A 27,955-nucleotide genomic window follows, 5' to 3' on the forward strand; every position below is an offset into this window, starting at 1 on the left:
CATGGTTTCATTTAAAAGTACAACTTGTTCTGCAAAATAAAAAAAACAAGCCCTCACATGCCTATATTGACAGAAAAATAAAAAAGTTACTGCTTTCAGAAATGGGTGGCGAAACAAAAATCCGGAAAGCGCCAAATCGGCCAGTTGTGAAGGGGTTAAAGGTGTCATCAAGTCACAAGAAATTGCTGACCCATCCATTCAGCGTGTAGGTGTCGCTGCAGGGTACTGCAGAACAACTGAAAGTGGATGGTTGGGGGTGCAAAGTGTCAGACACCCACCTAACAAATATTGATGACTTCTAAGGACAAGTTAGCAATATTTTGTGAGCAAAAAAAATAAACCTTTATCTATTCCGAACAGAAAATTTTCAGCTCAGCAATAACAGTGATAGGCTATGCGCACACAGTGCGTTGTTGCGCATTTTTCGAGTGCGTTTTTGGCCTCAAAACTGCATGACTTTGCTTCCCCAGCAAAGTTTGAGTTTTCATTTTTGCTGTCCGCACAACTTTTTTTTTAAGCTGTGTTTTTTAGCTAAAAAAAAAAAAAAACGGACATGTCAATTCTTTCCTGCGTTTTTCTGAGTTTTCCCCCCATGCAATGCATTGGAAAAACGCAGCAAAACGCACCAAATCGCGGTAAAAACTTGTTTTTTTGCCGCTTTTTTTTACGCGGGTGCGTTTTTAGCTGCCAAAAATGCACAACCAGCGTCATAAAAACGCAGCGTGTGCGCATAGCCATAAGCAATTGTTAAAAACTGAAGACAGTAAAAGTGAAAAAAAAAAAATCAAATTTGAAATTCAAGAAGTATTCAGATTATAAAATTACTTTTTTTCCCAGTTGTTGGACCACCAATGATTAACCAGGTTTCCTTTGCCCAGTGGATAGGTGAATATGAGGTAAAAGGTCTTTATATCTGGTCCCAGGTCTCCTGTGTGAGTGGAGCAGTGGCATTTAAGCTCAACCATTGCTCCAATCACTGTGTATGGATTACCAAAAAGTTGTGGTGACTGCTCAGCCTAATACTTCTACCACACCCAGATGCTAAAAATTGCTCAACCATCAAAGACTGAAACTCAAACATTATTTACACTGTATTTTCCATCATATTCCACTACTTCATGTTTCTTTATAGATATTTTTTTCTAGGTCGCTTCATTGGGGGACACAGGAACCATGGATTGCATGCAGCTATGCAAAGTTATCTTCAGGACCAGGTAGCCTGAATTCTTGACTTGGCAAAGACTTCTGTTTCTTTTGTTTTATTTTTTGTTTTCGGGTTTTTTTTTTTTAACCTCCAGCCAGGAGAATTGTGTCTGGAAGAGACGGCTCAGCTTAACGCATCCCTCAAAGTACGGGTAGCCTTGCATCAACATGTCTTACTCAACAATAGCTCTCTTATGATTGGTCGTTCGATCTTTTAGCAGGGACATTTCATCTATTACTGGAAGCAGGAGTAAATGTCTGACTCAGCTAGTCTTTTTCACTTTCGGGTGGGGGATTCTGGTGGGTTGCCCTCATAAGCATCTCAAGCCAGGAGGAGTCGTTTGTTTGAGATACCTTAGACCAGTGATCAGATACACTGGGATTGATGCTTCCTGTGCCCTACAGTTGAGTCACCTTGTACCCACTTTTCCAGTGGGCTTAATTTTTTCGGAGATTCCCCACATTTCCTACTCTTGTGGATGCATTCCTGTTCCTGTTGACACATTGAGTGGCTATGGTAGCTTCCACTTGAGGGGAATTTTTCAGTATTTTGGTTCACACCTTGATATCTCTGTCAATAGGATGTTCTCCATATCTTGCCTATTTTTTTTTCCTACAATCCTTGATGGCCAGTTTAGAGAACACTAAAAAAGTGTTATTGTCTTTTCACCTTCTATGGGAGTGCTGGTCAGGTCCATCTCTTCCTAGGTTTTAGTCAGGTCGTTCAGATAATTGACTTTTGTTTCTTTGCCTGGATCGCCAGGGTATTTGGAGAGTTTACGCCTTTGATTGTCCCCCATGAAGCCTTCCTTTCCGCAGGTAGGTGACGGGTCAAGACAGAGGTCAAGGCTATTCTACATTTCAGATAAATCTTTGTCTTTCCCTCATCAGGGCTGAAAGGTCTTCCCCAGTTTGGACTGAAAAAAAATCTGAATGCCTACTCAGCTCAGGATTCTTCAGATTGAATCCAGAACTCACTCTCTTTTATGAATGAAGATGCCTCCCACAGGTACTACTAATAGAATCCACAAAGACCTTTCCAGTCTCCTATTTTACCTAATTTTTTGGTCATTTCATTTAACGGCAGGACGGTTGAGTCAGCAGTTCGGAAGGATTCGGGCCTTTCAGATTAGGTTTGTCTGACCAGGAGTGGGGAAAAAGAGCCTTAAACATCACAATTCTACCATGTCATTTAGAAAGCCTCATTTTTTTTTATATATAGGTGAGAACCTATCGTCAGCGCTCTAATGGTGATATTCTAGTTTTTAATTTTTGCATGCCTGTCTTGAGCCAGGGTTGACTCGCAATGGCCAGGTTCCTCTCTTGACTATCCTGGTCCAGTGAAACTTGATCTGTAGGTCAAAGGACTCTCTGGATTTGGGAAACCTCAATATGGTCTTGGACGCCCTTCAGTCTTCTCCTTTCGAGCCCCCAAGAGATATCTCTCTATTTGGGATTTCCGGTAGGATGATTTTTTTTTCTTCTTTAGCAATCTCTTCCACCAGGCGAGGATTCGAGTGGCGACTCTCACTTGTCACTCAGTCTCAGGCACACAGTGGTCTAGTGGCACGCTTCCTTTCTCCTTAATAAGGTGATTGCTCTCTTTCCTTTAGAAACTCTCTTCTCATCTCCTTGACAGGTTCTTACACAATCTGACAGTCACAGCTGTGCAGCTCCACCTGTTTCTCACAGCTCCGTTTGGACATTTCCATGCTTTGTTGGTCACACAAGTATGCTCTTGCAGTTGGTTGACTGCCTTTAGGGAAAGCATTGTTCTCTGCTTTTGCTCTCCCAATGCACAAGATTGTACTGAACCCAGATGCTTCTGTCAAGGAACAGCTTAATCTACTCAAGAGTAAAAGCCTTCTGCACTTCAGTTCTCTGTTCTTCTATTTCATAGGGCTACTACTTAGTCTTCAGCCCACATCTTTGTGACGTTTTTAACTTTGGGTCTTGGGATGCAAGTCTTCGTAGAAGCAAAAGTTGCTTGGCTAGTAACCTGGGTGATTGCTACTTTTCCTTCGGCAGTTGTGGCATTAGTGTTTTCAATCGAGAGACAACTTTTAGATGTCCCATGGTTCATGTGTTTCCCATTGAAGTGATTGAGAAATTAATATTTTTGGTACTCACCGTAAATTCTCTCTCTCTCGTAGCCTTCACTGATGGGGGACACAGCACCCTCCCTTGCTTGGGAATCTTAGATTTCTTCCTACTAATGCTTTTGCACTAAATGAATAGCTGGGTGCCTGCTACCCCGGCGCAGACTGTAGGGAGGAGTCAGTTTTTTCTAAGGTGCACTCTTAGTATCAGCCTCAAGGTGGCAATATATAACCCATGGTTCCTGTGTCCTCCAATGAAGGCTACAAAAAAGTTTTTTACAGTAAGTACCAAAAATCCTAATTTTACCTAAACTGGGAGAACACAGCTTTTATCTTGGTATATAGAATGGACACAACAGTATCAACAATGTTGATACAGATGTTGCTGCTGCATATAAGGTATGAACAATCCTAATTCTCTACTGGAATACCTCTCCATTTTTTTTAAGGTGTGCCAAGATTTTTACAACATTTTTGATATACTTTAGCTTCTTAAATGTCTTGTATATCTGTGGGAGCCTAATCCCTGGGACTCCCACTTACTGCGAAAACCACAGGAGCAGAAGCATTCATGTATGAGCACGAACACAGTGGTGTATGGACTGAAAAATGACATCTATGGGCCCATACACCACTGTGTGCATGCCTTTCCAGGATATGAATACTTCTATCCTGTGGTTTAACCCGTCTTCCTTCTGTGAACCCGCACCCCCATCCACCTACAGGACTTTTAGGGGGCTACAAATTACCTAAAAATCGTCAAAGGTCTAGTAACTCTTTAAGCTTCAATTACTGATAAATAGAAGTATTTTGACACTTAAGGAATAACCCTTCCTTTGCATCATTATTTTTCTTTAAAAAAAAAAAAAAATGTATAGGCGAGTATGTGATATGGAGTCCAATGTGGAGTCGGGCTGTAAGAACTATACAGACGGGCAAAAGACTGACTATGAATGCAAGAGATTTTATACATTTGATACCAAGGAAAATGAGTGATTAACACCTTTGCTTCAATACACATTAGAAGAAATCACAGCAGCACTTACTTTGGGTCTGGAGGACCATCAGATAAGGGTTTCATAGATAATTTACATAGTGACCTGAAAACTAGGAAGGCATCCTTTTGTAAGATATGAGAAAATTTAGCACCAGGAGTAGCTCCTGAAGAATTTCCAGATTCCTATAAATAAAAAAGGCTCATGTTATAGAATATTTCATGTCAGTTCTGATCATTCATGATATCAGTATTAACAAACCAGACAACTACGTATTTACCCCTAGAGGACAGGAGCATCCAGCTTTATCAGAAAAGAGCCAGACTTACTTTTAGGCTATGTGCCCACGCTGCGGAAAATGCGCAGAATTTGCCGCAGATTTTTCACGGAAATTCCGCGGATTTTTCAAAAATCTAAAGCACAGCTAATCCCCAGCCATTTCTATGGCATTTGGGAACTGCTGTGCCCACGCTGCGGATTTTTCCGCAGCGGAAATAATGCGGATTTCCCTGCGGAAAAATCAGCAGCATGTCAATTATTCCTGCGTATTTCTCCACAGGGTCCCATATACTTACCTGCCTCACCAGAGTCACTTTCTCCGTCTGGTGTACAGGAGCGCGGTGAATCCAGGTACAGGAAGGAAGAGGTAGGCGGGGCCTGCACAAGTTCCCGTCATGTGACAGCCGGAGCTAGTTCAGGCCCGCCCACCTTCTCCTGCAGACGCTGACAGAGTGACCCGGCCGCCGGAAAGCGAGGTGCTGCATGATGGAGGTAAGTATGAACTCCCGATCACTGCAGCACTTGTTCTGCATTGAGGATACAGTGCTGAAGACATGGTACTGCATCCTCAATGCAGAATGCCCGCAGCATATCCGCAGGACATTCCGCAGCATGGAAACAGACAAAAGTTGTAGTGCGGTTTCCTGGGAGCTCCTGCGGAATGTCCTGCGGATATATCCCCGTGGGCACATAGCCTCAGGCTGTGTTCCCATGCTGCGTTTTTGCTGCATTTTTTTTCTTGCACTTTTAATCAATACTGCAAGTAAAAACGCATCAGAGCACAGTCTATGACAATCCTGACTTGCTGTGCACATGTTGCAGATTTTTTCCTTGCAGGTTTTCATGCAGAAAAAACCTGTAGCATGTCAATTGTTTCTGCATGTTTTCCTTTGTCTGATATTATCCTCTACAGTGGATTAGATCTGTCAGTGCCACACTCGCAGCACTGACACTTCACCTCACACACCATGCATCGGGCATGGTCTGTGAGGCAATCCGTAGCTCAGTAACCTGGGGTCATCATGGTGACGAGCCAGGGTTGCCATGACAGCAATCAGATCCCAGTGATCGCCTGCCTCCTGAATGCTGCAATCCCGATTGATCACAGCATTTAGGGGGTTATACTGCCGTGAGCAGCGCAGTGAGAGTCTGGTCTCGGCTGTAACATCAGCAGGAGACCCGGCGGCGATCACGGAGGTACAGTGCAGGAACCCCTGCGATCGACATGTAAAAACAAATATGAAGACACATGATAAAAATGCTTAAAAAAAACAAATTTTTTTCTGCTGCATTTTTCCTGCCAAAACATACAGTATTATGTGCAGAATATATGCACACAAATCTGTTGGGTGGGCACAAAGCCTTACGACTGAATATAGCTACACAAAGTTATCCTGACATCACACACAAGTTGAATGCTATAAAACAAATGGTCACCTTTGGATTTTTTTTATTTTTTTTTAAAGAGAATCTTTCAGGCTTCAAACGCTGGGCACCTTCATCACCCTATATCTGCAATAATAGCATTATTGGACCTTTAAATGCATATGTTTTCAGCAAAAAATAATTTTTGCAATTGGGTTTCATTAAAAATTTTGCGCCAATTAGCTTTCAGAGCTCTTGTTTCTGCTCACTGATGGCTCTGGCAATCTGTCGGAGGTCGTTCTGATAGGAGACTTTGTATCTCTTATCTAATATATAAAGCTGAGTGTATCTATGTATGTGTGTATGTCTGCTAAAGGAATCAGCACCGTCGCATTTACAATCACGAAATTTTGCACATACGCCTCATGTGAATCAGGGAACGTCATAGACTATGTTTTGACGGAAAAATTTAACCCTGCGCTTTACAGTTACTCTCCAAAATCCTGCCGCCATTAAACTGAATGGAGCTGGGAGCTGCAAGTTATTATTAGAAGCTGTCAGTGCTTGCTACAGGAACAAACTAAACTGTTAGTATAAGAAGCTTATGCGTGAGGTAATAAGATATCAGTGGTAAGATGGATAGAGAGAGACAGACCGGGCAAAGAGACAGACCGGGCAAAGAGACAGACCGGGCAAAGAGACAGACAGACATAGATATAGAGAGAGACTGACAGACACAAAGATGGAGACAGATAGACTGATACAAATACAGACAGAGAGATAGAAACAGACAGAGACATAGACGCAGATAGACAAGGAAAGAAACAGAGACAGACAGACAGCGACACACATACAGATGTTATAAAAGGAAAATGGTGCAAACTGTTTAAAGGGAATCTGTCAGCAGGTTTTTGCTACCTCATCTGAGAGCAGTATAATGTAGGCAAAGACTCTGAATCCAATGATGTATCACTTAGATTACTGGGTGCAGCTCTTTTGACACAATCAGAATTTTTAGCTTTAGTCATGTAGCAGAGCTGGGAGAGCTGCTCCCATGCACACCAGGCTCTCAATAGATTGTACATTGACACCTCAGTGTCAATAAGAGGAAAGGGTGTGCCAGAATGCCGTGCGCGTGACTTCTCAGTCCTGCAATGATAACGGTCCTGCTACTTAACAAACATACCAAATAAACAAAAGTTCAAACTGTGATAAGACAGGCAGCACTGAATTTTCGGTATTAACCCTTGCAGCATGCTCGTTTCAGCCTAAATAGCAACAACCTGCAGACAAATTCCCTTTAATGAGACCCCAACAGAAAAAATATATTTTTAGTGCAAAATACATGAATTTAAGAAAAAGATTAATATCCTTTAACACTTTTATTATCACAAGTGTTCTTGTGTCCTCTATCAGCATGTCCTCAATAGTCTGTATAAAAGGGCTGGCTGACTGCTCATTTCATTAGCCAAGCTAACCCCCTTTTCTATCTGTACATTAACTGTGACAGAAAGGGGGACTGCAATTTACTGCATTGAATGGTCAGACTCCTGTTCACACACACACAGGAGAAAGGAAAGGGTTAACCACGCTGCCATGGAGAAATGCAGGAGATGAATCCAAGGGTTGATCGAAAAATCCCGACCATTAACCCTTGAATTCATCTCATGCATTTCTCCATGGCAGCTCAGTTAACCCTTTCCTTTCTCCATTTCTACATTGCTATTGCTGGGTACGCGACAGCCCACGTGGATTATACTATTACGGTGGTTGTGTCCTTCACAACCCCCAGAGGTGAGTGTATCCTAGTAAAAAATAAAATACTTCTATTTCTCATGCCTGTAAGATAAGACACCATTTGCGCCTTTTGTCTTTTCCAGCACTGATTCACTGATACATACACACACACACACACACACAAACACACACACACACACAGACAAACACACACACACACAGACAGACACAAACACACACACACACAGACACAAACACACACAGACAAAGACGCACACATACACAGACACACACGAAATTCTGTACCATATCGATCTAGAAAACGAGCACCTGGATAATAGAAGCATATTAGAAAGGGACAGAACTTACTATTTCACACGCATTTATTTTTTTCTTACGTACACTAAATGATTGATACTACTGTGCTATATGGTCCTGTAGAAAAGTTCTATTACTGCGCTCTCATACTATGGCAGTATACAAGCTCTGCAGCCACGACAGTATACGTACAAGTCTCTATATATCCTGATCAATGGCTGGCAGCTGCACAAATCAGTGGAAGTGATAAGAGATATGTCTACATGGCGCAGGGTCAGTACACCAGCTTCTCCTGCCATATCATCACACTGAAGGAGAGGACAGAACCGCACAATTATAGCGCTGCTTTCCAATATCAAAACATTCAGCAGTATGGACATCAACAAGGAGAACTCATCCTTACCTGAGTGTCGTTGGAGGAGACGGAAAGTCTGTCATCTGGTAGGGAGGGTGTATATGCCATAGATATTGGCGTGCCAGGAATGCCATTGGCATGAATGGCATCCCCATCGCTGCTATCTTCAGTAGTTCTTGCAGTACATTCATTATGGACAGTCTCATCACCTGAGGGGAAAAGGCAGTAATTACAAGTTAATCAAAATAATGCCAGTCTGAGGGGATCTGTCGCAAGATTTCACAATATAAACTGTATACTGTATGTTATTAAATCTCTTAGACCTGATAAGGCTGGTGTACTTATATTGAAATTCTATGTCCAATTGAGAATACAACCCCAGTGTGCACCTAGTAATGGCCAGAGCTCATAAGACTAAAGGCCCCAATTCCTCATTGCCTTTATGCCTGCTTTAGCTCTACTTTTGTGCCTTTTTTTGTTTGCACCCAATTCATCATTCTGTCTGAGCCTTGTTTGACGTCTATTTTCTATATGCTCGCCTTTATTTCACTAACATACATATAAATATATATATATAATCATTTATATATTAATCTAATCTCCTGACTTCCTGTGTTCACTTACTACAACTTCCATGATCCTTTGCGGTGGCCAGCTGTCTATATCTATCACGCCCACTCAGAACTCCACCCAAGACTCCTCCCTTCATCTTCCCTGTGTCTGAACCTACAGAATATTATTATTATTTATTTATAGAGCACCATTGATTCCATGGTGCTGTACATGAGAAGGGGGTTACATACAGAATACATATACAAGTTACAGTAGACAGACTAGTACAGAGGGAAGAGGGCCCTGCCCTTGCGGGCTTACATTCGATAGTATTTTGGGGAGAAGACAGTAGGTGGCGTGTAGATTGGGTGGCAGCTCCGCACAGTGGTCGGGCGGCAGCTCCGCACGGTGGACGGGCGACAGCTCCGCACGGTGGTCGGGCGGCAGCTCCGCACGGTGGTCGGGCGGCAGCTCCGCACGGTGGTCGGGCGGCAGCTCCGCAGGGTGGTCGGGCGGCAGCTCCGCACGGTGGTCGGGCGGCAGCTCCGCACGGTGGTCGGGGGGCAGCTCCGCACGGTGGTCGGGCGGCAGCTGTGGTGGTGGTAAAGACGATACAAAGAAACCTCCCTAAGAGGCTCAAAGGGGGGTTTCTGCAAGACCGTGAGCACCAAGTTAAGGTCCCAGGGGTCCAAGGGCCGCCAGTAAGGCGGAATGATGTGAGACGCGCCCTGCATGAAGGTGCGGACCTGAGCCAGCTGAGCGAGACGCCGCTGGAACAGAACTGACAGAGCCGAAACTTGTCCCTTGAGGGAGTTGAGGGACAGTCCTAGCTGCAGACCGGACTGTAGAAAAGACAGAAGAGTCGGCAAGGAGAATGGCCAAGGAGGATGGCCGGTAGACCGACACCAGGACAGGAAAATTTTCCAAGTCCTGTGATAGATCTTAGCGGAGGAAGACTTGCGAGCCCGAGTCATAGTAGAGATGACTTCAGGGGGAATACCAGAAGCCGTCAAAATCCAGGACTCAAGAGCCACGCCGTCAATTTGAGGGCCGCAGAATTCGGGCGGAAAAACGGACCTTGTGAGAGTAGGTCTGGACGGTCCGGGAGATGCCACGGCATCTCTACGGACAGTTGGAGCAGGTCCGTATACCAAGCTCGCCTGGGCCAATCCGGTGCAATGAGGATGACTCGACGACCCTCCATTCTGATCTTGCGCAGGACTCTGGGCAAGAGAGCTAGAGGGGGAAACACGTAGGACAGACGAAACTGGGACCAGTCCTGAACCAGAGCGTCCGCGGCGAAGGCCTGAGGATCGTGGGAGCGAGCCACGTAAACAGGAACTTTGTTGTTGTGACGGGATGCCATTAGGTCCACGTCCGGAGTGCCCCATTTGCGGCAGATCGACTGAAATACTGCCGGGTGCAGGGACCACTCGCCACCGTCCACGCTTTGACGGCTGAGGTAATCTGCCTCCCAGTTGTCCACGCCTGGGATGTGGACTGCGAATATGGTGGACCTGGAGTCTTCCGCCCATTGAAGGATGCGTTGTACCTCCATCATTGCCAGGCGGCTGCGTGTCCCGCCTTGATGATTGATGTAGGCAACTGCTGTCGCGTTGTCTGACTGGTCTCGAATATGCCTGCCCGCGAGCAGGTGGTGAAATGCTAGGAGAGCTAGAAGCACAGCTCTGGTTTCCAGCACATTGATTGAAAGGGCTGACTTGGTCGGAGTCCAAGTGCCCTGAGCTCTGTGGTGGAGACATACCGCTCCCCAGCCGGAGAGACTAGCATCCGTGGTGAGAATCACCCAGGACGGGGCCAGAAAGGAGCGCCCTTGGGACAGGGAGAGGGGCCGAAGCCACCACTGAAGAGAGCTCCTGGTCCGTGGCGACAGAGCCACTAACTTGTGTAAGGAGGAAGGACGCTTGTCCCAACAGCGGAGAATGTCCAGCTGCAGGGGGCGCAGATGGAACTGGGCAAAGGGAACAGCCTCCATGGACGCCACCATTTGACCCAGCACCTGCATCAGACGCCTGAGGGTATAACGGCGGGGCCTCAGGATAGAGCGCACCGCCAACTGGAGTGACCGCTGTTTGTTTAAGGGCAACTTCACAAGTGCCGGCAAAGTCTCGAACTGCATCCCTAGGTACGTGAGACTCTGGGTCGGAGTCAGAGTGGATTTGGGAAGATTGACAAGCCACCCGAATTGGGCTAGAGTGGCGAGAGTGAGCGAGACACTCCGCTGACAGTCTGTGCTGGATGGAGCCTTGACTAGAAGGTCGTCCAGGTAAGGAAGCACTGCCAACCCCTGGAGGTGCAGAACCGCAATCACTGCTGCCATGACCTTGGTGAATACCCGAGGTGCCGTGGCTAACCCGAAGGGGAGAGCCACGAATTGGAAATGATCTTCTCCTATTGCAAAGCGTAGCCAACGCTGGTGTGAAATTGCAATTGGCACATGTAGATAGGCATCTCTGATGTCGATGGACGCTAGGAAATCCCCTTGGGTCATTGAGGCAATGACTGATCGCAGAGACTCCATGCGAAAGTGCCACACCCGAACATGCTTGTTGAGAAGCTTGAGATCCAGGATGGGCCGGAAGGTACCGTCCTTTTTGGGAACTAGGAAGAGGTTTGAGTAAAAACCTCTGAACCGTTCCCGGGCGGAAACTGTTACAATTACTCTGTTGGCCTGCAAGGCTGCCACGGCCTGTGAGAAGGCGGCGGCCTTGGAGCAGGGGGGAGTTGAGAGAAAAAATCTGTTTGGCGGGCTGGAAGAGAATTCTATCCTGTAGCCGTGAGATATGATCTCCCTCACCCACTGATCGGAGACTTGTTGAAACCAAGCGTCGCCAAAGTGAGAGAGCCTGCCACCGACCAAGGACGTTGCTGGAGCGGGCAGAGAGTCACGAGGAGGCTGCCTTAGTGGCAGGACCTCCTGCGGTCTTCTGTGGACGCGCTTTTGGGCGCCAGTTTGATTTCTGGCCCTTAGCTGAGTTAGCGGACGAGGCGGAGGGCTTAGAGGACGACCAGTTGGAGGAACGAAAGGAGCGAAACCTCGACTGATTCCTACCCAGGGCAGGTTTCCTGGTCTTGGTTTGTGGCATGGAAGTACTCTTCCCGCCAGTAGCTTCTTTAATAATTTCATCCAGCTGTTCACCGAACAGCCGGGAACCAGCAAAGGGGAGCCCAGCAAGGTACTTCTTGGAAGCAGCATCTGCCTTCCACTCTCGAAGCCACAAGATCCTGCGGATAACGAGGGAATTAGCTGAAGCCACCGCAGTGTGGTGAGCAGCCTCTAGCATGGCAGGCATGGCATAAGATGAAAAAGCTGAAGCCTGAGAAGTTAAGGCAACCATCTCGGGCATAGATTCCTTGGTGAGGGAATGCATCTCCTCTTTAGAAGCAGAGATGGCTTTGAGAGCCCACACTGCTGCAAAAGTTGGGGAAAACGCGCCCCCCGCCGCTTCATACACGGATTTGGCCAGAAGGTCAATCTGACGGTCAGTGGCATCCCTAAGGGAAGTGCCATCAGCCACCGACACAACGGTCCGGGCTGAGAGCCTAGACACCGGAGGGTCTACCTTTGGGGAGTGAGCCCACTCCTTGACCACCTCAGGTGGAAAGGGAAAACGGTCATCAGAACCACGCTTTGGGAAGCGTTTGTCGGGACAGGCCCTGGGTTTGGTCACAGCGGTCTGAAAACTGGAGTGGTTAAAGAACACACTCTTTACTCTCTTAGGCGAGGTAAACTGGTGCTTTTCTGCCAGAGACGGTTGCTCCTCTGATACTGGCGGATTGAGATCCAGTACAGAATTAATGGAAGCAATCAAGTCACTAAGTTCTGAGTCACCCTCGGAAAGATCAATGGGGCACATGGAGTTAGCCTCCGAGCCCCCTGTAAAGGCATCCTCCTCATCCTGCGAGTCAGCTCTTGAATCAGAACCGCGGGATGAGGAGGGAGGGGAAACCCTGCGGCGCCTCTTAGGAGGACGGGGCCTGTGCCCTGATGATGAATCCTCTGTGAGCTCCGGTGGACGGAGGTCAGATGATAGGGATCCTAAAGGACCCTTAGCAAGAGCATTAGAGGCACCCTGTGAAGGGGGCTGATGCATATTCATCAAAGTCCTGGACAGAAGTCCCATGGACTCAGCAAACGACTGAGATAGACCTAGAAAAGGACTCTACCCAGGCCGGGGGTTCAGCCACAGGCAGGTGCAGAAGCAGCCTGAGAGACCACTGGGGGTGAGACTCCAGGCTGTGGCACCTCCAAGTTAGAGCAGACATCACAATGTGGATAGGTGCTCGGTTCAGGCAGCAGGAGCTTACATGCAGCGCATACAGTATAAAGCTTTGGAGCCTTGCTCCTCGTGTGAGACATGCTGCTGGAGTGGGGACAACTTCTACAAGAGAATGAACCCCAGGGAGTATATACAGAGGTCCACAGCCAGAGACCGGCTGTGGCTTACCAGACCGCTGAAAGCGGTGTTGTGTGCCCTCCAGATCCCGAAGCCCGGACCCCCAATGCACAGCACCTCAGCAGGGATGCAGAGTGCAGGATGGCCCAGCGCAGAGTGAACGCTGTCCAAAAAAATGTCCGCCGGAGCGAAGAGAGGGGGCGGGACAGGGGGCGTCCCTGTAGGAAGGCGGGATCTGGAGGGCCATAGAGACCTGCAGGGGAGGAGTCACTCACAAGCAGTGGGGAGTGTCCCTCCCCTGTGCCGGACGGCCGCCGGGAGGAGCCGTGCCTGTCCCTCTGCATGAATGACATGCAAGGGCAGGTTACAGAAACTAGGCCTCCGGCGAAGCCGGGGCCTAAATTTGAGCAGCGAGGCCGACGCGCAGGCACCATCGGCGAGGTTCTCTGGCGAAAGCCAGAGAACCCGCCGGAAATGCCAGAAACAAGTACAGCAAACACACTCTCCCCATTAAAGGACAGAGACCCCCAACATATAAACGTCTCAGGTACTTAGCTGCTGAGACGCAGGGCCAGGTCCCTGGGGATGAGTGCTCTGGTCCAGCAGAGTCCTGAAGGGGCTGTGGACGGAGACCGGTCTCCTGCCAGGCATGAAGACCGTGCTGGCTCCCACTTCAATCCAGAGCCCAGGAGGGATGGTGAAGGAGCACGGCATGTAAGGCTCCAGCCTTGGAAATCAACCTTACAACATCGCCGACACAGTGGGGTGAGAAGGGACATGCCAGGAGTCCAGACGTGGACCCGCATTTCTTTAATCTCTTTCCAAAAAGCAAAAAAAAAAAATCAGATGAGAATGCATGTGTGGATGTATGCCTCCTGAACACAAAGCGATAAACTGGCTGGGACTGGCTCACCAGGGGGTGTATAAGCTCAGAGGGAGGAGCTACACTTTTAAGTGTAGTACTTTGTGTGTCCTCCGGAGGCAGAAGCTAAACACCCAAGGTCTGGGTCTCCCAAAGGAACGATAAAGAAAATGACAGAACATATTTCTGATATCAGAAATTTGGCGATCAATACTTCAGGTGCTGCAAAATACTTTCCGAAGCTCATGGCATTAGTTGGTACTGCCTCTCCATTTTATGGGATCGAGAAATTTAAAAACATAAATGTAGGAGTGATGGGAAAAAAATCATGGTGAAGAAAAAGGCAACATTGATAATGAAATCCTAGATGCCATCACGACATGAATTTCTAAAATGATTTAATACATACTTATTAATATTGTGCAATTTTTCGCTGGTTCACTATAATGTACAGATATGTTGCCTAATTGTTTCTCATCGTCTTTAGGAAGTGACTTTTGTTTCTAAATAGGTGTTACTGGCATGTGTATTGTATGTTACAACTAAGACCGAGTGGTGGAAACACGTTGCATATTTTCCACTCTGCCTTTTTGGATAGTTATTGGAATTTATAATAAATAACTTTATTTTAAACAGGGTTTTCCAAACATTTTTTGCTATAGATTCCACATACTGTGCTACAAAAGCAACAAATGTGAATATCTCTGTAGTGAAGTGACGACGCGAAAAAGAGGAAAAGAGCGTCAGAATCAGGGATTCCTACAAAGGTACAGTGAGGTCCAGAAATATTTGGACAGTGACACAAGTTTTGTTATTTTAGCTGTTTACAAAAACATGTTCAGAAATACAATTATATATATAATATGGGCTGAAAGTGCACACTCCCAGCTGCAATATGAGAGTTTTCACATCCAAATCGGAGAAAGGGTTTAGGAATCATAGCTCTGTAATGCATAGCCTCCTCTTTTTCAAGGGACCAAAAGTAATTGGACAAGGGACTCTAAGGGCTACAATTAACTCTGAAGACGTCTCCCTCGTTAACCTGTAATCAATGAAGTAGTTAAAAGGTCTGGGGTTGATTACAGGTGTGTGGTTTTGCATTTGGAAGCTGTTGCTGTGACCAGACAACATCCGGTCTAAGGAACTCTCAATTGAGGTGAAGCAGAACATCCTGAGGCTGAAAAAAAAGAAAAAATCCATCAGAGAGATAGCAGACATGCTTGGAGTAGCAAAATCAACAGTCGGGTACATTCTGAGAAAAAAGGAATTGACTGGTGAGCTTGGGAACTCAAAAAGGCCTGGGCGTCCACGGATGACAACAGTGGTGGATGATCACCGCATACTTTCTTTGGTGAAGAAAAACCCGTTCACAACATCAACTGAAGTCCAGAACACTCTCAGTGAAGTAGGTGTATCTGTCTCTAAGTCAACAGTAAAGAGGAAGACTCCATGAAAGTAAATACAAAGGGTTCACACCTAGATGCAAACCATTCATCAATTCCAAAATAGACAGGCCAGAGTTAAATTTGCTGAAAAACACCTCATGAAGCCAGCTCAGTTCTGGAAAAGTATTCTATGAACAGATGAGACAAAGATCAACCTGTACCAGAATGATGGGAAGAAAAAAGTTTGGAGAAGAAAGGGAACGGCACATGATCCAAGGCACACCAACATCCTCTGTAAAACATGGTGGAGGCAACGTGATGGCATGGGCATGCATGGCTTTCAACGGCACTGGGTCACTTGTGTTTATTGATGACATAACAGCAGACAAGAGTAGCCGGATGAATTCTGAAGTGTACCGGGATATACTTTCAGCCCAGATTCAGCCAAATGCCGCAAAGTTGATCGGACGGCGCTTCATAGTACAGATGGACAATGACCCCAAGCATACAGCCAAAGCTACCCAGGAGTTCATGAGTGCTAAAAAGTGGAACATTCTGCAATGGCCAAGTCAATCATCAGATCTTAACCCAATTGAGCATGCATTTCACTTGCTCAAATCCAGACTTAAGATGGAAAGACCCACAAACAAGCAAGACCTGAAGGCTGCGGCTGTAAAGGCTTGGCAAAGCATTAAGAAGGAGGAAACCCAGCGTTTGATGATGTCCATGGGTTCCAGACTTAAGGCAGTGATTGCCTCCAAAGGATTCGCAACAAAATATTGAAAATAAAAATATTTTGTTTGGGTTTGGTTTATTTGTCCAATTACTTTTGACCTCCTAAAATGTGGAGTGTTTGTAAAGAAATGTGTACAATTCCAACAATTTCTATCAGATATTTTTGTTCAAACCTTCAAATTAAACGTTACAATCTGCACTTGAATTCTGTTGTCGAGATTTCATTTCAAATCCAATGTGGTGGCATGCAGAGCCCAACTCGCAAAGAAGGGAATTTTGTTTACTTACCGTAAATTCCTTTTCTTCTAGCTCCAATTGGGAGACCCAGACAATTGGGTGTATAGCTATTGCCTCTGGAGGCCACACAAAGTATTACACTTAAAAGTGTAAGGCCCCTCCCCTTCTGGCTATACACCCCCAGTGGGATCACTGGCTCACCAGTTTTAGTGCCAAAGCAAGAAGGAGGAAAGCCAATAACTGGTTTAAAGACCAATTCAATCCGAGGAAACATCGGAGAACTGAACCATACCACATGAACAACATGTGCACCCGAAAAAACAGAAAAACCCCGAGAAAACAGGGCGGGTGCTGGGTCTCCCAATTGGAGCTAGAAGAAAAGGAATTTACGGTAAGTAAACAAAATTCCCTTCTTTTTCGCTCCTAATTGGGAGACCCAGACAATTGGGACGTCCAAAAGCAGTCCCTGGGTGGGTAAAAGAATACCTCGTGATAGGGCCGTCAAACAGCCCTTTCCTACAGGTGGGCAATCGCCGCCTGAAGGACTTATCTACCTAGGCTGGCGTCTGCCGAAGCGTAGGTATGCACCTGAAAATGCTTGGTAAAAGTATGCAGACTCAATCAGGTAGGTGCCTGACACACCTGCTGAGCCGTAGCCTGGTGCCGTAATGCCCAGGATGCACCCACGGCTCTGGTAGAATGGGCCTTCAGCCTTGAGAGAACCAGAAGCCCAGTAGAACTGTAGGTTTCAAGAATTGGTTCCTCGATCCCCCGAGCCAGGGTGGATTCAGAAGCTTGCGACTGTTTACGCCGACCAGCGACAAGGACAAAGAGTGCATCCGGGTGGCGCAGGAGCGCCATGCGGGAAGTAGAACCTGAGTGCTCTCACCAGAACCAACAGATGCAAATCCTTCTGAAATTGATGGACTGGACGAGGACACAAAGAAGGTGAGGTGATATCCTGATTGATATGAAAGTGGGATACCACCTTAGGGAGAAATTCCGGAATCGGACGCAGAACTACCCTGTCCTGGTGAAGGACCAGGAAGGGAGATTTGTATGAGAGCGTTGCTAGCTCGGAAACTCTCCTAAGAGACGAGACCGTTACTAGAAGGCCACTTCCCGAGAAAAGCGGGAAGGGAGACCTCTTTCAAAGGCTCGAAAGGCGGCATCTGGAGAGCAATTAGAACCTTGTTCAGATCCCAGGGCTCTAACGGCCGCTTGTACGGAGTGCTGAGACGACAAACTCCCCGTAGGAACGTGCGTACCTGAGGAAGTCGTTTCTGAAAAAATACAGATAGCGCTGAGACTTGTCCCTAAAGGGAACTGAGCGACAACCCTTTTTCCAACCTAGATTGCAGGAAGGAAGGAAACATAGACGATGCAACCGGCCAGGGAGAAACACCCTGCGCCGAGCACCGAGATAAGAATATCTTCCACGTCCTGTGGTCAATCTTGGCGGACGTTGGTATGCTAGCCTGTCTCATGGTGGCAACCACGTCCTGAGGTAATCCTGACGACACTAGGTTCCAGGACTCAATGCCACACCATCAGGTTGAGGGCCGTAGAATTCAAATGGAAGAATGGCCCTTGAGACAGCCAGTCTGATTGGTCTGGTAGTGCCCCCGGTTAGCCTACCGTGAGGCACCACAGAACCGGGAACCACAACATCCTCGGCCAATCTGTAGCGACGAGGATGGCGCGGCCGCAGTCGGTCCTGATCTAGCGCAGCATTCTGGGCAACAATGCCAGAGGTGGCACATAAGGTAGCTGGAACTGCGACCAATGCTGAACTAAGGCGTCTGCCGCCAGAGCTCGATGATTGTGAAACCGTGCCATGAAGCTGGCACATTGATGTTGTGCCGTGACGCCATTAGATCGACGTCCGGCCTCTGTCAGCGGCGCCAGATCTCCTGAAAACCCGTCCGGGTGAAGAGACCATACCCTTTCGGCCACACCCCGGCGACTTAGGAAGTCAGCTTCCTAGTTTTCCACGCCTGGGATGTGAACTGTGGATATGGTGGATGCCGTGTCTTCCACCCACATCAGAACCTGCCGGACTTCCTGGAAGGCTTGCCGGTTGCGCGTTCTTCCTTGGTGGTTGATGTATGCCACCGCTGTGGAGTTGTCCGACTGAAGTCGGATTTGCTTGCTGTCCAGCTGCTGTTGGAAGGTTTGTAGGGCAAGATACACTGCTCTGTGTTCAAGAACATTGATCTGAAGGGTGGACTCTTGCTGAGTCCACGTACCCTGAGCGCTGTGGTGGAGAAAAACTGCTCCCCACCCTGATAGACTCGCGTCTGTCGTAACTATCGCCCAGGATGGGGATAGGAAGGACCTTCTTTTTGACCATGAGGTGGGAAGAAGCCACCACCGTAGAGATTCCTTGGCCGCCTGAGAAAGAAAGACGACTCTGTTGAGGGAGGTCGACTCCCCGTCCCATTGGCGGAGAATGTCACATTGTAGTGGACGCAGATGAAACTGCGCGAAAAGAACTGCCTCCATTGCTACCATCTTACGTAGGAAGTGCATGAGGCGTCTCAATGTGTGCGACTGGTTCTTAAAGAAGAGATTGCAGCCCGTAGTGAATGCTGTTTGTCTAGCGGAAGCTTCACTATCGCTGAGAGAGTATGAAACTCCATGCCTAGATATGTTAGCGATAGGGTCGGGGTCGGATCTGACTTCAAAAAGTTGATGATCCACCCAAAACTCTAGAGAGTCTCCAGCGCAACGTTCGGGCAGTGTCGGCATGTTTCCTAAGAGAGTGCCTTGACAAGTAGATCGTCTAAATATGGGATCACAGAGTGACCCTGAGAGTGCAGGACTGTGACTACTGCTGCCCTGACCTTGGCGAAGACCAGTGGGACTGTCGCTAGCCGGAAGGTAGAGCTACGAACAGAAGGTGTTCGTCTCCTATAACGAAGCGTAGAAACGCTAGTGCTCTGGATCAATCGGCACGTGTGGATAAGCATCCTTGATGCCTAATGATGCTAGGAAATCTCCTTGGGACATTGAGGCGATGACATGGCGGAGGGATTCCATCCGGAACCGCCTGGTGTTCACGAGCTTGCTGAGCAGTTTTAGATCCAGAACGGGACGGAACGGCCCGTTCTTATAGGCACCGCAAATAATTTGGGGTAAAAACCGTGACCTTGTTCCTGAAGAGGAACGGGGGTCATCACTCTTTCTGCCTATAGAGTGCACCCTGTTTGCAGAAGAGCAGCGGCTCGGCCGGGAGGTGGAGAAGTTCTGAAGAATCGAGTTGGAGGACGAGAAGTGAGCTCTATCCTGTACCCGTGAGACAGAATGTCTCACACCCAACGGTCATTGACCTATGGCAGCTAAATATCGCCAAGGCGGGTGAGCCTGCTACCGACCGAGGATGCGGAGAGAGGAGGCCGCAAGTCATGAGGAAGCCGCCTTGGAAGCGGGTTTTCAGACTGTCACTTTTTTGGGCGTGACTGAGCCCGCCAAGAATCTGAGCTCCTCTGATCCTTTTGAGTCCACATTGGACGAGGAAAAATGGGACCTGCCCGAGCCTCGAAAAGACCGAAACCACGACTGCCTCCTGCTCTGTTGGGGTTTGTTGTGTCCGGGCTGAGGAAAGGATGAATCCTTACCCCTGGACTGTTTAATGGTTACATGCAAACGCTCACCAAACAGTCGGTCAGCAGAAAAAGGCAACTGGTTAAGCAACCTTTTTTGGAAGCAGAATCTGCCTTCCATTCACTTAACGAGCAGACCAGGCTCTGCTTAAAAACACGGAGCAGCGGAGGCTACTGCCGTACGGTTCGCAGAGTCTAGGGCAACCTGAATCGCGTAAGAAACAAATGCAGACATTTGAGAGGTTAAGGATGCCACCTGCGGCACAGATGTACGTGTAACCGTGTCAATCTGTGTAAGACAAGCTGAAATAGCTTGGAGTGCCCCAAGGGTGAGAATGCTGGAGCCAACGGTGCGCCGACAGTCTCATAGATGGATTTAGACCAGAGATCCATCTGTCTGTCAGTGGCATCTTTAAGTGCAGCTCCATCTCCCACTGCAACTATGGATCTAGCTACAAGCCTGGAGATTGGAGGATGCCGCTTGGGACACTGGGTCCAGTCCTTGACCACGTCAGGGGGCAGGGATAACGTGTATCCTAAGCCGTTTGGAGAAGCGCATATCTGGATAAGTGTGGTGTTCCTGGACTGCCTCTCTGAAGGCAGAGTGGTCCAGAAAAATACGTGAAGCTGACTCCTCCTCCACTGGAGGAGCTGGGTGAGAAATAACCAACATTCTATTGATGGACGCTATAAGATTATTCACTATGGCGTCACCATTAGGTGTATCCAGATTGAGAGCGGTCTCAGGATCAGAATCCTGAGCCGCTACTTCCGCTTCATTACACAGAGAGTCCTTCTGCTAGGACCCTGATGAAACCGAGGGCCGCTCATAGTGAGCCCGCTTAGGCTGTCTGGGACTGACGTCTGTGCAGAGCCGTGACTCTGGGATGCGTGTGACATTCCCGGAGCTGTTAGTTGTTCACACTGAGGGGGGCCATGGATCAATGATTCAACAGTGCCCATGTTGTGAGAGACATGTCCGGACTGCTAGGCTTCTAGTATCATAGCCATAGTCTCAGAAAATCTGTCAGTAAATACTGCAGACACCGTCCTCATCCTCTGGCCATTAGCAGAGACTCCGGCTGAGTTGGATATAATGGGGGTCTATGTAACCTGCCGGCCGTATAGCCGTACATGCTGTACCGGCTGCATAGAAAAACATGTGGTTCTGCACCTTTGTTTTACACAGAGAATATGCTGATAACTCCTCCGCACAATCCAGGAGGGTATATACAACGTGCGACCAAACAGTGCAATGTATATAGTACAAGCATATCTATAAGTGCACTTCTGCACTAGTGGGGTTAGCACCACAGGTGCTGCTTAACGCCTGTTGCAGCGATTGTGTGACTATCAGAATGCCAGGGTCTTCCACACTTGTCTCTGTATCGTACAGAAACTGACACTAATGGCTGCCGGCGTCCTTGTGGAGAAGGAAGCCGTGGGCGTGCCTGAGAAAGTGCGGGAATCCGGTTTCACAGTGCACACAGTGAGAGGGGTGGAGTATGCAAAACATACTCCAGCTCTCAGCGCTGCTGTGCTATGCAGCGTCACGCCCCTACCCTGACTGTCAGGCCTGTGGGCGGTAACGAAGGGAGACTAGGCCCAGAAGCCGGGGACTCGAGTTAATAAGCGCGGTCGGCATATCAGTGCTGGCCGGCGCGGAAGTCCCCGGCGCACCACAAATCCCAGCGGCGCCTTAATAAAAATGGCAGCGGCGGTTAGCGCAGTAGTCACCCAATACACTAACACACCCAGCAACGCTGTGGTGTGCGATGGCACTAGTGCGGACAGCGCCGCTGTCCCTGGCGCACTAACACACCCAGCAATGCTGCCGTGTGTCTGCGCGGTCCCCACAGGGACACAGAGTACCTCCATGTAGCAGGGCCATGTCCCTGAAGATACTCCGCTCCATGTCCAGCAGATACCAGGGGCTGTGGATGGAGCACGGTCTCAGTGCCTGGAGACCGATAGGATCCCACTTCACCCAGAGCCCTGTAAAAAGGGATGGGGAAGGAAACAGCATGTGGGCTCCAGCCTCCGTACCCGCAATGGGTACCTCAACCTTAACAAACACCTCCGACATGAAGTGGGGTGAGAAGGGAGCATGCTGGGAGCCCTGTATGGGCCCTCTTTTCTTCCATCCGACATAGTCAGCAGCTGCTGCTGACTAAACAGTGGAGCTATGCGTGGATGTGTTGCCTCCTTCGCACAAAGCACAAAACTGGTGAGCCAGTGATCCCACTGGGGGTGTATAGCCAGAAGGGGAGGGGCCTTACACTTTTAAGTGTAATACTTTGTGTGGCCTCCAGAGGCAATAGCTATACACCCAATTGTCTGGGTCTCCCAATTAGGAGCGAAAAAGAAAATTGTGTCACTGTCCAAATATTTCTGGACCTAACTGTATTTAACTCAAGGGACTGGTTTTCTTACAGACTAAGGCCCCCTTCGTGAAAAATGTTCCGTGTTTTGCACGGCCATGTTGAAGGTGCGTATGGCCCTCCATGTACCGTGATTTTGGCACATTAGTGTTCACCATGTGCTATCCGTGATAGCACACGGAGAGCAGGAACTTTTTACTTACCTGTCCCCGGTGCTGATGTCTCTGGCACTGCTGCAGCAGTGCAGTGAATATTCATGAGCATAATGAGCGGACCTGGAAGCAAGTAACAGCAGCATCGAAGACCGCAGTGCCGAAGACAGGGGGGTATAGAAAATCATTTGATGTTAAAGACATGTGTCACATGGATCCCATCAGTGTGTGGTCCATGTGACATCAGTGCTGCCGGACTTGGACTTTTCTCCATGCGGAACACACGGACATATGGTCCTTGTGAAAACACTGAGTGCGCAGACCCATTGATTTTAATGGATCTGCGTATGTCTGTCTCCGGAACATATGAAAATGGCATCATACATACAAGAATTACTGCCTTGTGAAGGCGGTCTATTAGTACAATAGCTTTACATCAGAGCTCACCTCCTACTGCAGCGTGAAGCATTTCCTCGATTATACTCTGAATAACCGTTTGGGCATTTTCTTCATACTCGGCATCACCATCTATCACTACAGTCAAATTTGATTTGGAGTGATCTGAGAAGAATATATATATAAGGGGTTAAAATGCAACTCATTAAAAACCAAGAAAGAAAAAGCAAAGAAGCTTACTGTCCACCTCAAACCCTGCCACGTCTCGTAATATGGACATAGTTTAGTAAAAAGAAGTTTTGTTACCAAACAATCTTTACGTGCAGGAAATAAAAGACATCTCCTATCCACATGGACACAAATGTGGGAGAGAAATGTTTTGGGCACCTACCTTCGGCGTGTGTGGACTGATCCCCATCAGGATTCTCTGTGGTTTGAGCATCGTATCCATTTTCCTGTTCTGGTTCTTCGTGGAGAGTGTTTTCTACGTAGCTGGGGTGGCGGTCCAGTTCGCCTTCCTGCTCCCGGGTTAGCGGGTCGGGCTGCTCCATGATGTGTCTCATCTGCGGCAGCTCCAGCTCATGGTGGCTCAGTGGTGAGTGCTGCAGATGATGCTGCTGTTTGTGCCGCTCCTTCTCCATGTGTTTGGCTTCTTGGAGCTGAAAATGAAAGATCCAACTTTACACAAAGTATTTGGATTTTAGCGCAACTGAACACAGACAAAAAAAATGCAATGTCATGTGAGATAATGTTTAGAAGTAGTGATGTTTTGTTCCTCTTCATTTTACCTTCATGAGCTCATGGATGCCCAATGCCAACTAAAAATAAGAATCCACAGAGAAATTCAGCAACCAACTAAGCAAAGTCTGAATTTGAGGGAAGCCTTACCCCACTTGGGTAAGCCCTGAATTACTGGGAAATTGTCATCCCAAAAATAGAAGGCTGGAAAAATGGAGTTGTCCAAAATTATCAAAAACTAGACAAAAGCTGGATATCTGCTAAAATAAAAAACTCCCCAGGTATATCAGCTACTGGTGCAGCGCTAATAGTACGGTGGAGAACAAAAAGGCTTTGATAACTCATACTGGGGTGATAAGCTATACATTCACATGACCGCTGCAGCCAATCGCTGACCTCAGCAGAGACGCTTGAATGAAGTGGCATGGTGGTTCAGTGGTTAGCACTGCAGTCTTGCAGCGCTGGGGTCCTGGGTTCAAATACCAAAGGACAACATCTGCAAGGAGTTTGTATGTCTTCCTTGTGTTTTTGTGGGTTTCCTCTGGGTTCTCCAGTTTCCTCTCACACTCCAAAGACATATTGATAGGGAATTTAGACTGTGAGCCCCAATGGGGACAGTGATGTCAATGCATGTAAAGTGCTGTGGAATTAATAGCGCTATATAAGTGAAAAAATATTGTTATTATATGAATGGACATGACCTCAGAGACCATTATGTGAATGGAGAAGTGATATGGATGTATGGCATGTCATTGAGCACAAAAAGACCACCAGAGCATTGGAGCTGAAGAAACAGGAAAGATGTGCTTCTGCTTTAATTGTTGCACATATTTTGCTCTATAGCTGGGCATACATACAAGAGAGATATCGGTGGAAGTGATGATTCCTAGAACCCCATACACAAACACTCAGCTGAGCCTTCATGTGTCTTCAATGGGCAGAGCAGAGAAGTCCCCCTTATCTCCCATGAAAACAAAAGGCTCAGTGACTGTAGGTAAGGATATGGTCATTGTTTTAGGGTACCTTCACACTTAGCGATGCAGCAGCGATCCGACCAGCGATCTGACCTGGTCAGGATCGCTGCTGCATCGCTACATGGTCGCTGGTGAGCTGTCAAACAGGCAGATCTCACCAGCGACCAGTGAACAGCCCCCAGCCAGCAGCGACGTGCAAGCGACGCTGCGCTTGCACGGAGCTGCCGTCTGGAAGCTGCGGAGACTGGTAACTAAGGTAAACATCGGGTATGGTTACCCGATGTTTACGTTAGTTACCAGCGCACAGCTGTGTGTGCAGGGAGCAGGGAGCCGCGCACACTGAGCGCTGGCTCCTTGCTCTCCTACCATAGCTACAGTACACATCGGGTTAATTAACCCGATGTGTAATGCAGCTACATGTGCAGAGAGCAGGGAGCCGCGCACACTGCTTAGCGCTGGCTCCTTGCTCTCCTAGCTGCTGTACACATCGGGTTAATTAACCCGATGTGTACAGCAGCTACATGTGCAGAGAGCCGGAGCCGGCAGCACAGGCAGCGTGAGAGCTGCAGAGGCTCGTAACTAAGGTAAATATCGGGTAACCACCTTGGTTACCCGATGTTTATCTTGGATACAGCTTACCTCAGCTGTCAGATGCCGGCTCCTGCTCCCTGCTCGCTTCATTTGTCGCTCTCTCGCTGTCACACACAGCGATCTGTGTGTCACAGCGGGAGAGCGGCTTTGAAGAAAACGAACCAGGGCTGTGTGTAACGAGCAGCGATCTCGCAGCAGGGGCCAGATCGCTGCTCATTGTCACACACAGCGAGATCGCTAATGAGGTCACTGCTGCGTCACAAAAAGCGTGACTCAGCAGCGATCTCGGCAGCGAGCTCGCTGTGTGTGAAGCACCCCTTAGGCTTGTATTGTTTTTCCAAATCTTTTTTCTTTTGTTGCTTTGTTATGTTTTTTTTCTTATTCTTTTTTTTCTGCAGACCTATCCTCTCTATATTTTCATCCTACGTGATGAGGTTTACTGTTCCTTTAAAAGAGGATACCTTAAATATTAGACAAATAAAGGAAAATTCAGTACCAAGAGAAGGTGCGAAGTGCTTACTTGGATCGATCACGATTTCTTAAGTTTGATGCCACATGTCCTCAAGAGAACGAAATGTAAAGAAATATCTGAGAGCTCTGATGAGTCATGAGATTATCCAGAATTCACCCCATAACATAAGACACAGTGGGGCTTGTGAAAAACAATTGAGGCCTCAAAAGCAACTGAGACAAAAAAGTAATAATGGTTCTGGGGGCGGACGCTCCATGTACAGAGGGTACGAGCAAGTCCATAAATCATAAATCCGAGGGGCAAAGGTGACAGGCTACAAACGCGTGCCAATCTTTTCTTGCGTCCCCCTCAGCCACACTGGTGTGCCCGTCTGAACCTCGGTGCCAGATGCTGTGGTGCAGAACAGGGCTGATGACCTGCGAATGACATGCCCAGTTCAGACACTTACCGCTTGGTTTTCCATTCGTGCAAATATTACGTTGAGCATTTGTGTCAGGGTGGCCTTGGCCGTGGTCTGATTGACCAGGTTCTTGCTGGCTAGGTAGATGTTGTAGCATGTTCTCACCGCTTGTAGCACGGTTCCCTCGTGAATCTCTATGTGCTGTGACGTGACAGCTGTGAGCAGCGCCTAAGCAAAAAGATAACATTGATCAGAAATGGCAAAAGATTGTGCCTGCTATACAACCTATTTGGTCTGGACATACCAGTGCCGCTATAACCTAAGACAGCCTTGTCTAACAAAGCCGAGCTTATCTATCAATGCAACGACAACAGCTCTCATCCATCCATACACTGAAGAACCGGATGTGAAATACCAGAAGTACACACACGATAGGCACAGAGAAAGCCATAAGCCTGAGCAAGAGCTCATTATAAACATATTTATTAAAGAGTTTATGCCATAGAGGATTTTATTCCTAACAGTAATAGTTGTATTAAAGTAATTTACAGTGTTACTGCCAAAAAAGAACATTACTGCCAGTTTTTGTTTCGATGTGTGACCTTTGATTCTCCTGCTAATTTGTAGTGTTGCAGGCAGGTTCTGTATAAAATCAGACTCCTTTCCCCTCTGGCAGCTGATAATATAGTCCCTTCTTCCTTCCCCTGGACAAGGAGTATTCTCAGCTGTACTGTCATGCTATAGACTCCTGCAGGACAGAAAGCTTTTCTGGGAAACACTACTCAGAAGGGACTGATCATGGGTGACCACCAGCACTTGGATCAGTAGGTGGACATGCACATTGCTAAAAGCTTTGAACACCAGGTGGCGCCAAATCATGTAAGCAGTTATTTATTTATTAAATAACTGCTAGATCATTTATGAAAATGAACAGCTCAGTAAGTGACAAATCGCTAGAATCAGGGGCTCTGTCTCTACATTACTCTGCTCTCACATGGGGGAGCAAAAACCTGGTGACAGATTCCCTTTAAGTATGTCAGGGTGGGACAACTCATCCAGTCCAGGACAGTATCAAGGTCTCAGGTTTGTACGGATGAAGTGAATTTATCTCAGGAATAGGTCATGATTTACATGTACTCTGTGATGCAAAGGTTTTGCAGCTATTTGGGGTAATGGCCCATCTCCCCCAAAAAGAACTATGAACTAAAAGTGACTCTTGATAATAGAGTTCAACAATTGTTTTCTTCTGTCTTTATGACACTCATGTGTAGCAGCTGAGGGTGTTATGTGCTATCTGTATAAAATGACGGGATAGCATAGCTGCAATTCTCACAACTGACTACCATATTTTTCAGATTATAAGACGCACTTTTTCTCCCAAAAATTTGGGTGGAAAATGAGGTGTATCTTATAATCCAAATGTAGCTTACCAGGGGGTGGTGAAGAATGGTGACAGGAGACTGAGGCGATGCTGCGGACTGTGTGCTGCTGGTACTCTTCTGCTGGGGCTGTGCGGCGGGTGCCATTGTTTGAAGCTTGCACCGCTGACGTCTTCAGGATGGCGCCCACCGCACAGAGCAGCGCCCACCGTCTCTGGCCCACTGATGTCCCAGTAGAGGACTTAAGAAAAATGGCGCCCGGAGGTGGCGTGTGCGTAGATGAGATCTCAGCTTATCATTGAGCCGATAACTCAATCTGTGGCCTGC

General features: G+C 47.6%; 1 protein-coding gene across 1 annotated transcript in view; it reads right to left on the reverse strand.

Moving 5' to 3' along the window:
• Positions 1-27,955, reverse strand: part of ARFGEF1 (ARF guanine nucleotide exchange factor 1) — a 298,382-nt gene that overhangs the window by 167,628 nt on the left and 102,799 nt on the right. The window contains exons 5-9 of the mRNA XM_075353189.1: positions 26,298-26,477; positions 23,466-23,733; positions 23,126-23,239; positions 8,400-8,560; positions 4,349-4,482 (exon numbers count right to left, since the gene is read on the reverse strand). Of these exons, the coding sequence (XP_075209304.1) occupies positions 4,349-4,482; positions 8,400-8,560; positions 23,126-23,239; positions 23,466-23,733; positions 26,298-26,477 (857 nt within the window). The remainder of the gene's footprint in view (positions 1-4,348; positions 4,483-8,399; positions 8,561-23,125; positions 23,240-23,465; positions 23,734-26,297; positions 26,478-27,955) is intronic.

This window comes from Anomaloglossus baeobatrachus, chromosome 6 (genome assembly GCF_048569485.1).
Source record: "Anomaloglossus baeobatrachus isolate aAnoBae1 chromosome 6, aAnoBae1.hap1, whole genome shotgun sequence".
NCBI lineage: Eukaryota > Metazoa > Chordata > Amphibia > Anura > Aromobatidae > Anomaloglossus > Anomaloglossus baeobatrachus.